We start from the raw sequence: 17,266 nt of genomic DNA, 5'->3' as shown, positions 1-17,266 counted from the left end.
TCGCGTTGACGGCTCAGACAATCACTTTTCGCGTTCGGTGAGACATCTAAGATGTTCGCTATATAACTAAGTCGACACATCGCCGTTTAAAAACGAAAGTCTTTCTTGGGATACTTCAACGCAAACACTTTGGCCAGTCTGCCTGTGTTTGTCCAACGATTCGAGCCACACGGCGAAAGTTTAAGCACGTGATCAAAGCCCGCCCATCTTGATCTGGAGGCTGCGTTCATACTTGCGAACATTGTCAATCAAAAAAGCAAATATTACGCAGATTTGAGGCGCCACATGAATGCGTAAGTGCTGGGCAGAGTGTCTCTTTATTTTGAAAACGCGTAGATACGTAACTCTAAAGACCGATGTGTTTCTTACGCTGCGCTGACAATGCGACGCTATATGAACGAAAAGGCGGGCGTTTCCCACGCTTCGCTAAGAAATCCAGGGGCTTTATTAACCACGGCGCAGGAATACTTTAGGTGAGTGAACGACGCGAAGCGAGCGCTTGGCGGGGGGGGGGGGGGGGGGGGGGGGACCGATTATGTTCTCGTTTGCGGCTATGCCGATAGATGGCTCGCCGGACTGAGGGCCGTGGCGGGCTGCTGGCAAATTCCGCAAAGCACATCCGGCACCTGAGCGATGGTTTCCAAATCCGAGTAGACCGGGTAATCGTGCTACATCAACCCCGCGACAGGCATAGAGCGGCGCCGCGAAAAAAGAGGAGGTGATAAGGGAGGATGTTCACGATGAGGCGAGGGTGTCGTGGCGACGGTAAATGAGCACAGCTACTTTTGCTTATACATTACGGGTCATTTCTACACCGAGAAGGGGGAAAGGGAAGCCGGGCCAAAGTTTGTAGCGCCATCTCCCAGCGAAGCAGAACATTATCGGGCAGTGGATTGTCCCGGCATTCGCTCACCTGTAGTATTCTTGCACCGTGGCTTTAACTAAAAACGACCCACTGCTGCCACCTATCGGTGGAACTGCTTTCTAAACAAAAAAAATGCTTTCGTTTCTCCACATTACTACCAGATGGCGCCATAACTCACGCAGCGCCTTCAGCTCATCGTTTTCCGACGTTCTTTGCAGCGAAACACAGAGATAAGTGGCCAATTTTTCAGATTAATACAACAATAGATGTCTGAGTGCTACATGAATCACGGCACCAACATACGGGGAACCTTTCGGTAGGACGCCGCGGCCGCTACCCGGCGGGCTGACGAGGTGTACAGACGGGTCCACTGTTAAAGGGGAACACCTTCGCGAGCAGCATGTTTCGATTTCTCTATCTTACGGAATCATAGCGGCTTAGATATGCGTAAGGCTACCGGCGGTTAAAAGTTCGGACTCCTCTTGACAGACTATCGACTTGCATGAAGATGGTTTCTTAATTCACTTGCTCTTACAGGGCCAGGAATATTGATGGTGTGCATTCGTGTGTTCCCTTTAACAGTGGACCATACTGTAGATCTACACAGTACCAATTAAGGCTGATGATATGACGTCAAAGTATTACCTCACAATACTTCGGGCGCGCCACGAGATCGGGCTTGCTTAAGCACGCCACTCTACGCACTTCGACCGTGCTTGCGACAGACGCTTATTGCCCAACGAACCATGCAAGATCAACGCCTTCGGACTTTTCCAGCTCCGACGCGCGTGCTACGCAACACCCACGCGAGGTCGTCGACCGGCTGGATCCCATGCATCACATTAAACGTATACAGGGCGCAAATCGTGCGAGACGCAGGTCCCGGAGGCGATAAGAAAGATGAAATAGAGTGGTGACAGTAAGAACTGGGTGGGCGGGCACTCTGAGGCCTGAAAAAGGTGTCTGCTTGATTGATTGATTGATTGATTGATTGATTGATATGTGGGGTTTAACGTCCCAAAACCACCATATGATTATGAGAGACGCCGTAGTGGAGGGCTCCGGAAATTTAGACCACCTGGGGTTCTTTAACGTGCACCCAAATCTGAGCACACGGGCCTGCAACATTTCCGCCTCCAAAGGTGTCTGCTTAGGGTGGGCGTAAATGAGAGAGACGCAGAAAAAACAACAAAAAAAGAAAACTCGGAGGACGGTTAAGCTTCGCCTTTTATAAGCCCTGCAATGTTCATGGTTTTCATTCACAGCGAAACTGCGCTAGTGTAACTTATGCCGCCGCCACGACCGTATTAGTAGTAGTAGTATTAGTATTGGTAGTAGTAGTAGTAGTAGTAGTAGTAGTAGTAGTAGTAGTAGTAGTAGTAGTAGTAGTGATCATCACTGGGCCTCGTGACCAAAAGGGAGTGCGCTGGTAAAGCAATAAACAAAACGGGATGGCGAGAATGATAACGATAAGCCATTTTCCTTTATGTTATTTTTGCACGTAGTGGGGAAAGAAAAAAGCCCACGCACTCTCTCACACACACACACACACACACACACACACACACACACACACACACACACACACACACACACACACACACACACACACAGTGTTCGGCAGAATAATCGGCGTGTGCATTAGTATATCTCCAGATGTTCCGATATACTAATCGCGGCAGCTGCAGCGATTCGTCGTTGGAGAGTTCACCCGCGAATAAGGACCGTGCCACCGACCGACGGAGCGTTGCCTCTTCTCACAACGGGGCGGACTCGACGCTCCACGCTTGGAACAAAAACGAAACAGAAAAATAACAAAAAGGCTAGAAATTCGGGGCAGCTATATAGCGCGTTCCTAATCCCCTCGGTCGATCCGCGAACGACGGGCGGGCACGCAGGGGAAATCAAAGAGCACCCGCTAAACCGCGATCACACGAAGTCGCGAGTGGGCGAACCAAACCAGCCAATCAACACACGCGCATAAAAGACACCGTCGAAAAGCAGCAGCAGCAGCTTTCGGGGTGTTGTTTTTTTTTTTCAGTTTTTCCTGGCTTAATCCTAGGCGCAATTGACGTGCAATTCATAGTAAACGCGCCCGCTAAAAAAAAAAGGTGCACAACGTCGCCTCCCACCGACAGACAGACAGACAGGCAGACAGACCAAGAACTTTATTGGGTCCTGAGAACAAATGCGTAAGTAAAAATGTTGACGCAAGAACGACTGGATCCAGGCGAGCGGCGGTATGACCTTTAGGACGCTGGGCTCACCATTAACGCTCGCAGTCTTGTCGCAATAGCGAACGAAAAAAAGAAAAAGCCAGTTTCACAATACACTCACATATGTGTCACCCGCGCGTCAGATACAGTGATGGAAAAGATACCGCGGGATGGATACCAAGGAACGAAAAAGAGTAGCGTGGTATGAATAACAAGCAGTGAAAAAGCATACCAAGGGATGAGAAAGCATACCATGGGATGGTTTCAGGGGAATGGGGCAGGATACCATTGGATGGGTACCAACGAATGGGAATAGACACCAAGGAAGATCAAAGAATACCATAAGACAGATTCCAATTCATGGGGCAGAATACCAAGGAATGAGTGCCATGTAGCAGAAAATGACCCCTAGGGATGGACGCCAAGAGATGAGAAATGATACCAAGAAGTGGCAAAAGATACCAAAGAATGGGAAATGATAGCAAAGAACGGGAAATGATACCAAGGAATAATAAATAATAAAGAAACTGCAGCCGGGGGTAGCAAAGAGGGCGGGATGACGAACTCAAGATGTTCGTAAGAAGGGATCAGCTCGCATAAGATATAAATAAATTCGAGGTCACTGCAGGGTAGTCTTTCGTTATGTGATTGTTCATCAGGCTGCTACTGCTTATGTCGATGACTATGATGAATATATAACAAGAATAAATCGCACATTTCGCAAGTCCCACGGGAGCTGGCTGGCTTACTCGACATCAACTCGAAACTGCGAAATGCTTCGCTGTTTGCGATGTTCACACCTCTGCGATCTTTTTCGCGTACTTGATTAAGAATGTGTGGCCGAGCTCACACGTGCTTATGTAGACGGCGGAAAAGAAAGATAACGGCTGCCTATTAACCCTTAAAGCTATAGATACGCAAGCGAGGGCGAAGTCCCGCTGCTCCGCGGACCGAGTGGTCACGTGATTAGTTTAATCCGGCTCAGCAGCAGCGGAGACGTCGCACGCACACAGCCGGAGCTACGCCCGCGGAATCCTCGTGCATACTCTCGACTCCTATGATTATCCAGCTCGCTTATGTAGTCATGCAGGCCACGCGCTGTGATTGAAAACCACCCCCATCCACCACCAAAATCCCCAAAAACCACTCGCCTCTTCCACTGTCACACGAAACACATTCGGTCGTTGCCGCAAAACTAAAAACACGTTGATTCTAAGCCGGCAGCCTGCTTCCCAGCCACGCCAATCCGACCAATGTTGGCAGATTTGACGCTGAATCCTCTCGATCGAGAGCAGACGACCGTCGAACATAGGCATCGAAATGGCGGCGACACATTTACATCCGTGCGTGCCGCGAGCGGAGGAGAGCGGATGAAGCGAGGACGGCACGCTTCGATGACGCGACGCGCACGTCACGTGATGCGCCGTCCGCTGCGAAAATTCCTCCTCCGCTCCCTCGTGTGAATCCACCGTTACCGCCGAGTGTCGCGACATAGCGAAAAAACTCCGAGCAAGCAATTCACGAAATGCGTGCCGCCTTTAACGCCGGCTGCGAGGTATACTCACAGAAAACGTAGCTTTCAGCATGAAAAAATCTAGCACTGCCTCGTGTAAGGTATCCTATATACGTTAGAACCAAGTGTTGCGGCGGAATGCGCACAGCACCTGCTCTTTTCACCCTTTCTCACACGAATGAATGTAATCTTCTATGATTTTTTGACACGTAATGGTTTCATGCCGGGGTCCACCACGGCTTCGCTGACGTATTTCTGTCGCGGATATGACGTCATAAAATATAAGCAAGCAGATTGCAAAGAAGAAAAAAAAAAGCCCGGTATCTGCCTGTTACACTGCAAATGTGTATTGGCGATAGTCTTGCGTCTAGAGTGAACACAATGTTGATTTGATGTTCTGCGCAAGAAAATCGGTGAATGGAATTCTGGATGCGCTGCGTTAGTGTGCCTCGAGCGTGCAGCGGAGGCGAACGAGCGCATCAAGTCACGTCACACGTGAGAGGTGAGCGCCATGAATCTGGCAGTTATCTTGGAAAACGAAGCGCGCGCACGGCGTGCGCGCCCGTCTCGGAGGTTACAAAGTGTAGAACGCAAGGCGACGGGTAGGTGCCACCACCATCTCTCGTCTTAGCAAAGCGTTGGAAACACTCCCCGTTCCGTGCAAGCGTTGCATGGTAAGCGCAGCGTGGTAAGCGCTACGCTCCTTAATATTACTTATGTATGCGTTTTCTAGTAAGAGATGCATATGCAGAATATATGCGTGTTGTTATGGGGCCCCAGACATGCGCAATAATTGCTTTTTAATTGGCTATTGCACAAGCATGAACGCTCAACCATGGGGTCGGCCGTTTCAAGTGCCCGATGCCGGTAAGAGTGGACAAAGACAAATGTACAGACAGACAGACCAAAATTTTTTCGTCGAAGGTCCCCAAGAAAGACTATCGTATTTAAAAAAAAAACGAGAAGGATGATATTGTTGCGGGACGTCGAACCAGCGACCTCACGGTTGCTGGTTCGACTCTCCGCAACCACTTGGCCACGAAGCGCACGTTGTCAAGCCTGCTAACGGCAAGCTATTTATGTACACACCATACACCGTTTGGCGGTCCTCAGAGCTCTGTAACTTCGCCGCGTTTTCGTCATCGGTAGCGAGATGGCGCGACGTGCTCGTGTTGGGCGCTGTATACGATCGTCGCCTCTCGTTGAGCGTGGTATCCCCTGCGCGCGCGCTTATCGGACGCGCGATCCGGAAGTGCACAAAGGTCACTCGGCTTGCTGGTGCGTTTACGAGAGGAGCATGCTCCTCACACACGAAGAAAGAATTCTGGCAGTTGTTCGCGCTTGTCCTGTGTATACTTGCGCGTTCGTTACGTGCGTCGTCTCTCTTTCTGTTTGAAAAACGCGCTTCAAAGTGTCGACCGCCCCGCCGCGGTGGTCTAGTGGCAAAGGTCCTCGGCTGCTGACCCGCAAGGCGCGGGTTCGAATCCCGGCTGCGGCGGCTGCTTTTCCGATGGAGGCGGAAATGTTGTAGGCCCGTGTGCTCAGATTTGGGTGCACGTTAAAGAACCCCAGGTGGTCGAAATTACCGGAGCCCTCCACTACGGCGTCTCTCATAATCATATAGTGGTTTTGGGACGTTAAACCCCACATATCAATCAATCAATCAATCAATCAATCAATCAATCAATCAAAGTGTCGAGCTGCGACAGTTGTTGGTACGCGCTCGTCTTGCGTGTGCTCATTTTGTGCGTGCTTTCTGCTCGGGATGCGAGCTGCAAGTTTTTTTTTCGAGCTACTTGCCGTACTTCGCGTCATTTCTCCATTTGTTTCTGTAACATTCATTCCTCCACCCTTGTGGTGAAGCGATGCACAATAAACGCTCAACTATACCCTCTCTGAAAACACGTTTCGCTTTCGTGTCATACAGGTTCCTAGAACGAAGAATCAGCCACGTTTTTTTTTTCTTATTTGGTGCGTACGCACCCAAGGGATGGCACACGACGAGTTACGTAGTTCTGACGCACGTTTTAAATGCGAAGCATTTCTTAGCGAGCTTCGGCGACCTTGAGCGTATTTATCTATCTATCTATACATCCATCTATCTAGTCGTTTACGTTTGGGTGCTCCAGTGGTCACCCCCTTAACTTGGCGTGAACCAAAATAAGCATGGGAGGGTAAGATAATTTGACGAATATGACGCGCTGGTCAAGACATAGGTATTACCACAATACCGTCGCGTACGTCGTCAAACACTTCCCCCCACACACTTCTACCAATCCCCCGACCCATACACACACAGATAATAGTTAAACCTCTCCTAAGAAACACCCACGTTACCTACCATTCGGCCCGCCGCAAGGCCCGTGCAAAGGCTCTCCACAAATACTACGGTTCTGAAGAGGACGCCGTATGGGTGGATGCAGCTTGCACGGGCGACGACGCGGCAGTTGCAGTCGTTGATCGCACACTCCAACCCATTTCAACTCTCCACCTTCCTCCTGCATCCACCCCGGAATCCTCGGAAGAAGCGGCGATCGCGCTTGCCCTCGCACACACTGATGCCCGGTACGTCCTTTCCGACTCGAAAACCGCGATCCTAAATTTCGCGCGAGGACGAGTCCACGAGAGCGCTTTCAGAATTCTCAGCTCGCCCACCAAAAACCCGGCCCGCCATGTGGAGCTGATCTGGGTGCCTGCGCACTCTGGAAATCCCGGCAACGAAGCCGCCAATGACCACGCCCGAGGTCTCATCAACCGGGCGGCGGCGGAATCGGAGTCGGGCTCTTCCAGGGAGCGCATGCATTCGTTCAACGAGATGACCCAGTCATATCGCGCCGAACGCCAGCTATACCCACCACCCCACCGATCCCTCAAAAATTTTCACCAAATATTATGGCGTCGCCTTCAGACCCGCACCCTTCCCTCCCCCTATTTTCTTTCCCGCATTTACCCGGGAGCGTACGCCCCGTCCTGTGCTCAATGCACTCACCCCCACGCTACCCTTACCCACATTCTCATGGAATGCCCGGCGGACCCTCCCCCGCGGGGCCCGGAGCCACTGACCACATGGGAGGAATGGGAGACCTTGCTGCGCTCGACGGACCCGGCCAAGCAGAAAATCGCCACTGACCGGGCCGCCCACGTCATGGAACTGCATGAACTCATGAACGCATAGCGCAGTGGGGTCGTGCGGGGACCCTGGGACGTAAGTGCCCAAATCCCTTGGTCTAATAAAGTTTTACCTCCTCCTCCTCCCGCCAGACAGTGGCACATACTCACGGGCGGGTATATGCCGCTGGTAAGTGGGTATGTGCCACAGGTGATTGACACTTAGTACCTACCCAGGAACGACGAGGACACACATGGGCAATTTTAACGCGCGAGCGTTAGCAAATACCCGACATCGGTAGCGTCCACCCAACGAATGCAAAGAATAAAGGTCAAGGTCCCAGCTGGAATCGAACCCAAGCATTCTGCGTGTCAATGAAGCATTCTACGACAGAGCTAGGGCGAGGTCTCGGTACTACTTCTCAAATTGGCGCTAATCTTCGTGAAACGTCAATATTCGTTGCAGTGCAGCCTACCCAATTTTTTAAAACATTCCACATGTACTGCTTTGATACAGCCGTCAGGTCGCGTTAACGTCACTTGTGGTTACTTGCCATGCGCTGAGGTTGATTTGTGGAGCAGCGTCCAGTACCAGCATCCTCGCCAGCATCCTCGCGAGCATCAGCGCGTCATATCAGCTTCTGGTGTTGCTAAATACGCATGTTACGGCTGGCATCGTTGCGCAAGAGTGAACAACTGGTTATATAAACATCTGCAACACATGTCTGTGCGCGCAACATAAGTACTTATATATAGCGTCATTTCATGACGTGTCGCTCAATTAAAAAAAATTGCAACAGCATCACCTTCGCAGCGCATGCTTCGCATAACGTCGATTCCCAGGTACGTGGGATCTGTCGAATTCTTTTTTTCTTTCTTTTTATTGCAAGATCCTCGTTTCGCGACATGTCGCGATCTCTTAGACACACCAATACGTATGCATTAAATTTGAATTTTAGACTACTCAAATACGGAATCAATTAAAAGTTGCTATTAAGAGCTGAAAGTGAAAACCATTTATTGTTTTTTTCTTCGGCGGTTTCATAATTCAGGCACTACAGGGTTAAGAATAACAAGCAGGGTTCGAAGAGAGGGCGATTGCACGAGGGGGAGGCAAAAAGCTTGGTGGGCAGAAAAAAAAATGATAAGTGTGCGGGTATATATAACGTGGCCTTAACAAGTACAAGGCGGAGTCGGTCGGTAAAACATGGGATGAGGCCCTGGCAGTACAGTGTGCGTAGTCAGGTTGATGATGACGTCAATTGTGCGCAACTCTGCCGTCTACGTCCTGCACGTGTCTCCCGCGTGTGCTACATCGTCCCTCTGTGGCCCAAAACAAAAGAATAACCTACATGCTCCAGACAGCTAAAAGTATCTCGAGGGGGGGGGGGGGGGGGGGGCTTATTGTGCTCGACCTAAAAACGTTTATCCCGCTCGCCGCACATAGGCCCCATCAAACAAGCAGCCAGCCACCAGAGGCGGATACATTATCATCATCAGCCTGACTACGCCCGCTGCAGGGCAAAGAGCTCTCCCATGATCCGTTAGTCAACCCGGTCTTGTGCGTCCCGTTGCCGCGTTATACTTGCGAACTTTTTATTCTCATGAGGCCACCTAACTTTCTGTCTCCCCTTCGTGCGTTTGTCTTTCCTGGGAATCCAGTCAGTTACCCTTAATGACCACCGGTTATCCTGCCGACGCGCTACGGGCCCGGCTCATGTCCATTTCTTCTTCTTGATTTCAATTGTGATATCCTTAACACCGGTTCGCTCCATGACTCACAGCGAAGCCGCACACCGCACAACACCGCAGCTCTGCTCTGTACCGTTGTGTCAGTGTGTGTGCTCCCCCATCCCTTTCGATACTCTCCTTTATATCTCTCCCACCCGTTTGCCCTGTGCAAGGGTAGCACATCGGTTGTGCTAAACAGGTTAAGATCCATGCATTTCATTTCTCTCTCTCTCTCTCTTGTTTTCCTTCCTTCAAACGCCAGAACCGGCTTCTATGCATGTCCTGTACCTGTACAGTATGTCACTTTTGTAAAATGTATGCGTTCCTTGTTCATACTTATTCAATGAAGAATGCATAATGCGTACTACACTCCACCGACTGTGTAACTCCACATCTTTTGAAAATCTCTGACATGTAATGCGTCTATGCCCTCCCTGCGAGAATCCCGCGAGGGATTGGCAGTATGTTTAAATAAATAAATAAATAAATAAACAACGCACGTGCTGGCACGCAAAAATCGGCAAGTGCCCCTCCGGCCACTCACCCGTATCCCAGGTTGGGCCAGCCGAAGAAGAAGGACGGCTGCGAATCGGCGGACCGCTGGCCGCCGGTCGCGTCGCAGACCTCGGGATCGGCGACGCCCGGACGAGACCGGTCGCCGCTCGCAGAGCGGGCCGCGACGGACAGCGGCGGCAGGCGGTGGTCGCGCAGCCAGCGCTCCAGCACTAGCCTCGACCGCAGGCGCCGGGCGTGGGGCCGCAGCGCTTCGTACAGTTCGCCGACGCCGGTTGAGGAAGAGGAGGAGGACGGGAGAGGGGAGACTCCGGGGGAGGTGGAGAGGTTGGGAAGAGGAGAGAGCAGTAAGTCGCAGCAGGAGGCGAGCGAGTCACAACCTGCGAAGAGTAAAAGAAAAGGGGGAGAGAGTGTGAGTTCGGATAGTCGGGAACTCCGCAAACACTTCACGCGAAAGGGGCGCGGAGTCTTCGTACGCGCCCGATCGCAGATGAGTGTGACCGATTGATTGAGTTGATTCATTGTCGTAGGATAGTTTAGATCGCAACGCAGTTACAAAACGGCCAGAAGAAAATGACGCGAACGCTGAGCTCGCAACTTGATTGATTGATTGATAGATAGATAGATAGATAGATAGATAGATAGATAGATAGATAGATAGATAGATAGATAGATAGATAGATAGATAGATAGATAGATAGATAGATAGATAGATAGATAGATAGATAGATAGATAGATAGATAGATAGGTCCACGAGTTTATAACAATGAATGTCACGGGATCCACCGTTCCCAAACGCAAAATTTGTCATTAATCTTGCAGTAAGTGTGATTCATTGATTGATAGAGTGATCAATAGATCAATCAATGGTCCATCCAAGAGTGTCATTGAAGCCAGCGTTTTCGGTGGCGAAATACTGTCTTCAGTAAATCTAGCACTTACTAATAATACCAAAAAAAAATAATAACTAGCGCGCGTAACTAGAGAAGCAACACTCCGGATAACTGTGGATTACTAGGAGACGGTTTTTGCGCAATGAAGCCAACGTAGCCCCCCCCCCCCCCTACACGTGTTTTCTTCTAATTTACCAGACTTGCCTTCCGTCAAGGGTGCCAATTTCACAGAGAAGGACAAACATCGGTGCCAGCGAAGCGCGCACTGTTCAATTGCGAGCGCTTCAGGCGGCAGTTGAACCTTCTCATCGAGGATTCGTGGGTAACCTGCCGTGTCGCTTCGTAGTTAAACTGCGGCAAAGAGACAGTGCGCTGACTATATAGGCAGTGCCGACTCCAGAGCACGGTTCGCATAGCGACCAGACGCCGTCCCACAAGTTTTTTTTTTTTTTTTTGTACCGTTCGCTATCGTTTCTCTCTCATACAACTTTTTTCCAACTTACAGGGCAGAAGTTCCGGGAAGGATGGAAGCATGAAAGGAAACCTGAAGCTTGCCGCCCTGAAGAGGTCAAACAACGACTTAAGAAAGCTCAGCTCGTTCATACCGTGTGTTGCGAGGGTTTCTCATCATTTCCAAACTACAGACATATTCCACACGACGGTAGCATCATTCCTACTTTCTTGCATATTCTTCAGAATACAAGACAAACAGAGCTATTATCTCTCTCTTTCTCTCTCAGAGAGAGAGAAAGGTAGATATATATATATACATACATGGCAGTGGTGGCAGTAGTAGTAGTAGTAGTTGTAGTAGTAGTAGTAGTAGTAGTAGTAGTAGTAGTAGTAGTAGTAGTAGTAGTAGTAGTAGTAGTAGTAGTAGTAGTAGTAGTAGTTGTTGTTGTTGTTGTTGTTGTTGTTGTTGTTGTTGTTGTTGTTGTTGTAGTAGTAGTAGTAGTAGTAGTAGTAGTAGTAGTAGTAGTAGTAGTAGTAGTAGTAGAAGAAGAAGAAGAAGAATTACAGTCTATAGGAAAGTGTTTCAGAAAATTAACAAAACGAAATCATGATGATGATGACTATGATGCTCTGGATTATGATGATGGTGCTCTAAACGCGCAAGCGCGTGAACTTCATATCCAAAGGCGCATTTATGACGTCACGTGACCTAGCAATCCAATCACGTACACCCGCGCGCTTACGGCTTCGCCGCCTCTCGGTTTTCGCGGCAAATTAGGGGTTCGCACGAAAACCGCAGTTGTCCAGGGCTCGTCGTAGTCCCCCAGTCGAAGCGCAGGTGCTAAACATCTGTGCGCAATAAAGCCTACAGAGCGTACATTGCACGCATGTGGTTTTGAAAGACAAACAAAATAAAAGGGCTCAACACCGTAAGAAACTCCGGACGTTTAACCACCGATCAATCAAAGCGTATGAGAGAACAAAAGGTTACCAAGAATAAAACAAAAAGCCGCTAACCAGAACAATACAGAAGGCCGCGAATCACGATCCGATGCGCCCTGCTTCTCCCCGTCATTAGCATTCCCTTCGTCGATCTGCAGCAGAGTTCGTCTGAACGTCCTTAACGATGCTCAGTGCGATTCTAAAATGGCGCGGGTCGCAGCGGGAACGAAAAGCGTCAGGGACTCGCTCGCTGACACAACCGCACTTCCAACGACTACAGCGAAGCAGCTACCAGTGCTGGTTTTCCATTATTTATTTAAGGTACTTTCTGTTTCGTACCACTCAAAGAAGGGACTACGAAACTGTAGGAGGAGGCAAAGCGATGCCCATATCGATTCTCAGGGGTGTCGTTTTCGCAGCAATCAAAGGGGGGGGGGGGGGGGGGTCAGTAATGGAAGTCGCAGGATCAAACACAACTGCAAAACCAGCAGAGCAACATTAGTCTCACGTTTCCTTTTTTTGTTGTCTGCTCAATTGTTTCGTGTAATTCGCTTTACACTTGGCTTAACAACGATCACGAAATCTAACACGATAAAACAAAGAAAGAGAGACGAGAAACTGGATGCCCACGGGATACCGACAAGTAGAGTGAAGAAGCTTCGAATGTAACAGAACAGCGAAATAAAAAAAAAAAACTTCAACAACCTCGCGAAAATGTTCTCCCCTTGCGCGTAAATTCAAGCCTGAAATGGCCAAAGAAAAAAAAATAACGTTTAAGGCATCACGGCGGCCGTCGTGTGAGACGATCGGCAATCTAGTTAAAGTAGGAAGGACGACAAAATAAGAAATAGCGCCAAGATTCGATTTATTGCCGCTCGACAAACGTGAACCAGACGAACAAGACGTACGTCGTGTCAAGTCATGGAAAATATATGTAAAATTACCGACGCACCCCTCCTCCTCCCCCCTTTTTTTTTATAGAGGCCAGAGGAACTCGTCATGGAAACAACTAAAGATTGAAAGAAGAGGTCATTTGGCAAACCAATTCTTTTTTCCTTTATCTTGGCTAGTGGAAAAAATTCTTTTTCTCAAAAAGCCCCCCTCCCCCTTTTTTTCCACGTGATAAAAAAGAAAGAAAAAATAAAAAACACTGCAAAATGAAAAAGATAATACTTCATGAAATAAGTGAATTAACTTAAATTGAAGCTTTACCAGAAACGGGACACCTAAACAAGGATCAACAATACGCGACCAGCGGTCTGAACGAGCGGAAGGGCCGCCTTTAAAGCGTGCTTCTCCTACACAAGGGCAGTTACAGAAAAAGCCAGCTTTACGGAAAAACGAAGAAAAAAGGCAGTGTGCGGTCGTCTGGGGCCCCAACGAACACTTCGAACGATATACCATGCCGCTTCTTTCTTTCTTTTTTCTCTCTTTCTTTCTTTCTCTCTTTTTCTTTCTTTCTTTCTTTATTCAGACTTGCTTGTGTTCTCTCACATTTAATGACGCATGGTAAATGACACACGGGTCTATACCCCCCCCCCATTTTTTTTTTACTTTTGTTCAGCCAAGCTTTTATTTTTTTTTCACACACACACCATTACCAAGACCTAGGCATACTGAACGAGGGAGAGAAGGAAGGAAAGACAAAGAAAAACAAAACCGAATCACGAAATACGTGAATACATGAATCACGAAATACCTGCTTAACAAACACTTTTTGGTCATTGTGTAGTGTGTACACGTGTGTAGGTGAAAGAGGTGCTTCGCAAGTACATAAACTAATTCAATTGAATTAAATACGCCGCAGGCTCCAAAATACTGTTCGAAAATAGGGTGGGGTATCCAGACGCGGAGGGGAAAGGAGGAAACAAGATCGAAATAAGGAAATAAAAGCAGAGAAAGCAAAAAAAAGAAACATAACAACGTCGGTCGGGGTTCCTTTTGAAGTGGGCGGGGTCTGGACGTGGCATACGGGGAGGCATACGTCCCGGTTTGGCTAAAAGCTGAACGCCGTGAGAGCCTGCGAGAACTGTCGAACGGAGGGGAGGGTGTTTGTACGGTAGATATGCAATTGACGAATAGAAAAGTAAAGAAAGAAAGAAATCGAAAAGGAATGAATGAAACAGAGAGATATATACATAGAGAGGCAAAGAATGAAATTAAAATAGGAGAAAAAAAGGCGAAAGAAAGAAAGAAACAAACAAACAAACTTCACTGCTGCATGGGCAGCAAGACACACACAAAAAAATGCCGGAATAAACGAAAAATCGAAGAAACGAGCAAATTCTACATGTGTGAGCGAGGAACAGAGGGACTGACCATTACAAAAAAAAAAAAGTGCGAGGGACAAAAGTCTGAAAATGGCTTTTATTCTTTCCTCCCGTTCCTTCTTTTATTTTATTTTTTTTTTTTGCATAAGCACCGCCAAACTCCCACCCAGAACGACACCGAACGCACAAAACGAACGATCGAAGCGTTCTGGCGCCCACGTACAGACGCAGTCGGATTCGAACGAAACTCCAGACAGTCGCGCTCGCCACACAGAAAGTTCCGACTTCTACACACTACTTCTTAAATGATTAGCGTGCCTTTGCCGCTGCTTGTTCTGTCGGTACTTTAGTCGTTCTTCGGAGAAAGACGTTACATGTGAGCGAGAAAAAATAAAGAAACAAACGCGATACTTCCAAAACACGGTCGATATCTTTGTTTGGGAGAACACGCTCGCAGGTGAAGTAGGGACAAACGATATTTCGATGCAACTGCTGGCCGCACCACGACTGTCATTTCTAACCGCATTGGCGTGGTTGAGGGCGGCGATTTTAGCGGTTGAGGGATTGGCATGGTTGAGGGTGGCGATGATATGGCAGCGTGATAACTCATGGCACCGCAGGCTAAGGAGAAGCGCAAAAGAAAGAATTGGCCCCGTATCTGCATGTTTCACTGCAAATGTCGTTGAAAGACGACACCCTTGCGTCTGGAAATAGTGAACAAAACGTTTATTTGATGTTCTGCGCAAAAAAAAAAAAAAAAATCGGTGAATCGTATTCTGGAGGCGCCGCCGCGTTAACGTGCCTCGATCCGTGCAGCGAAGGCGAACGAGCGTACCGATGCACGTTAGACACGAGCGCTATCTGGCAGTTATCTTCGAAAACGAAGGAAGGCGTGCGCGCATGTCTTAGAGGCGATAAAGTGTAGAACGCAAAGCGACGGGCAGGTGCAACCACCGTGTCGTCTTAGCAAAGCGTTAGAAACACTTGCCTTTTCGAGCATCGCGTTGCAATGTCAGCGCAGCTTCATAAACGGTGCGGCCCTTAGAATTACTCATGCATGCCTTCTCTAGTATAAAGCCACTCATACAGAACATTGACGTGTTGTTATGGTGCCTCAGATATGCGCAATATATGCTTTTTTTAATTGACAATCGCACAAGTATGAACGCTAAAACTTGAGCAATATTGGTGGGCGCTCCATATGGTGCATCATTCGGAGCATTATTGCGGCGGACAAACAGACAAATGTACAGACAGACCGAAATTTTTGCGCTTGAAGACTATCGTCTTTAAAACGCAATCAACACAACACAACGCTACCTTTCAGCAACAGTTTCATTTCCCGCTGATCCCGCACGTATACCGTACTCTCAGAACGTCGTATACGTCACGTGTGCATAGCTGTGGAGTTTCGAATGTGCCTTTTCTTTATCCGTGTGCGTAACCTGCGCTACCGTCAATTATAACGCCTTGAAGTGGACATTATCTCGTGCCGAATGTCAGTGCCCGCGAATGCTGTGACGACGCGCATTAGTGGTCCTCCGCTGAGACCACAGCAATGTTAATTAAATGGACGTTAAAGTGAAACAACGAACGAGTTTAGACTGAGAAATTATTACACTCTGAAAGCACTAACGTCATTAATATCACCACCATAGGCCCATTCATTGAAAATAATATTGAGGTCAAAGTTTCTGTCACAGAACGAGCGCTCAAAATGGGCGCGCCGCCAACTGTTTGCGATAACGCGCGGGAGGGACGCGGCGAGGTCAACGAAAAAAAAAGAAAAGAGATAACAAGCATCCAAGGCTCCCCGGGCGCGCGACGCTCTCCCCTCGGAAGCGTGGCTTCGCCGATGAACCTCCTCACCCCACAACGGCGGCCGAGCAAGCACTGGAAATTTCTAGAAGGAAATAGGCGTGATCATGCCGGGTTGAGTCATCTGTCGGGGACGGCCCCCGTACAGTCTCGCGCCTTCCCCCAGCCTCCGCTGCGCATCGCGCCAACGAAATGATGAGAACTTTCTGGAATGTCGCGCGGAAGGTATTTAATCGAGCAGCCGAGACGAGAGAGCAGGAGAAGACGGAAGTTAGCGCCAGAGCGCGTAGGGATTCCGCCGTGTAGTCGGCGAAGGTTTTGTCCGTAGCGACAAAGCAGGAGAAGAAGAGGATTTCCACCTGAGGGGTGAAGGCTCGAGCTACAGGCAAGAGCGTGTGTCTACCGCTATCGAGCGAAGACGCGTGGCAACAGCTGCGTGTGTGAAGCCGACGTGTTTCCGGCGAAGAAGTTTGAAGCTTGGAGAGTGGCCAATTGAAGACACGAGGTTTCCTGGAAGAGAAACTTCGGGGCAGCGGAACGGCAACAACGCTGGACTTTGAGTGAGTGATTCTCGGAAGAGTATCATTCAGACTTTTGTTCCAAGGACTTTGGACTGAATAGGTTTTCTATCTCTTTAGTCTTTAAGTGTCTTGGTTGTTCAATGCATGCGACTGCATTGTAGTGTGTACTGTTGTCTGTGTCCGTTGTTCGAGTGTGGCTAATTGTACTGTGTAGTACCTTGTTTGATCGGTGACATATTGTACTCAGCTATTGTGGAGTGAGCATATTTGTGTATTTTTTTTCTGATCTGCCATTATTGAGAATATAATTTTGTTGGTTTATCAACTCTCGGCTCTGACTTGTTCTTTGGGCCACAGCCGGCGTCCGCTGGCGCGCCAAAAAGGACCATTTCTAAATTGTCCACGCTTTCGTGGTGCGGTTC

At 48.8% G+C, this 17,266-nt stretch overlaps 1 protein-coding gene across 1 annotated transcript in view; it reads right to left on the bottom strand.

Annotated features, from left to right (window-relative positions):
• LOC119166823 (apoptosis-resistant E3 ubiquitin protein ligase 1) overlaps nucleotides 1-17,266 on the bottom strand; it is an 89,193-nt gene that overhangs the window by 58,438 nt on the left and 13,489 nt on the right. Inside the window, exon 3 of the mRNA XM_075867447.1 lies at nucleotides 9,978-10,326. Coding sequence (XP_075723562.1) covers nucleotides 9,978-10,326 — 349 coding nt within the window. The remainder of the gene's footprint in view (nucleotides 1-9,977; nucleotides 10,327-17,266) is intronic.

The sequence above is a fragment of the Rhipicephalus microplus genome, chromosome 6 (assembly GCF_043290135.1).
Source record: "Rhipicephalus microplus isolate Deutch F79 chromosome 6, USDA_Rmic, whole genome shotgun sequence".
Taxonomy (NCBI): domain Eukaryota; kingdom Metazoa; phylum Arthropoda; class Arachnida; order Ixodida; family Ixodidae; genus Rhipicephalus; species Rhipicephalus microplus.
The sequence above is the reverse complement of the archived record's forward strand: the minus strand, read 5'-3'. Positions and strand labels throughout refer to the sequence as shown.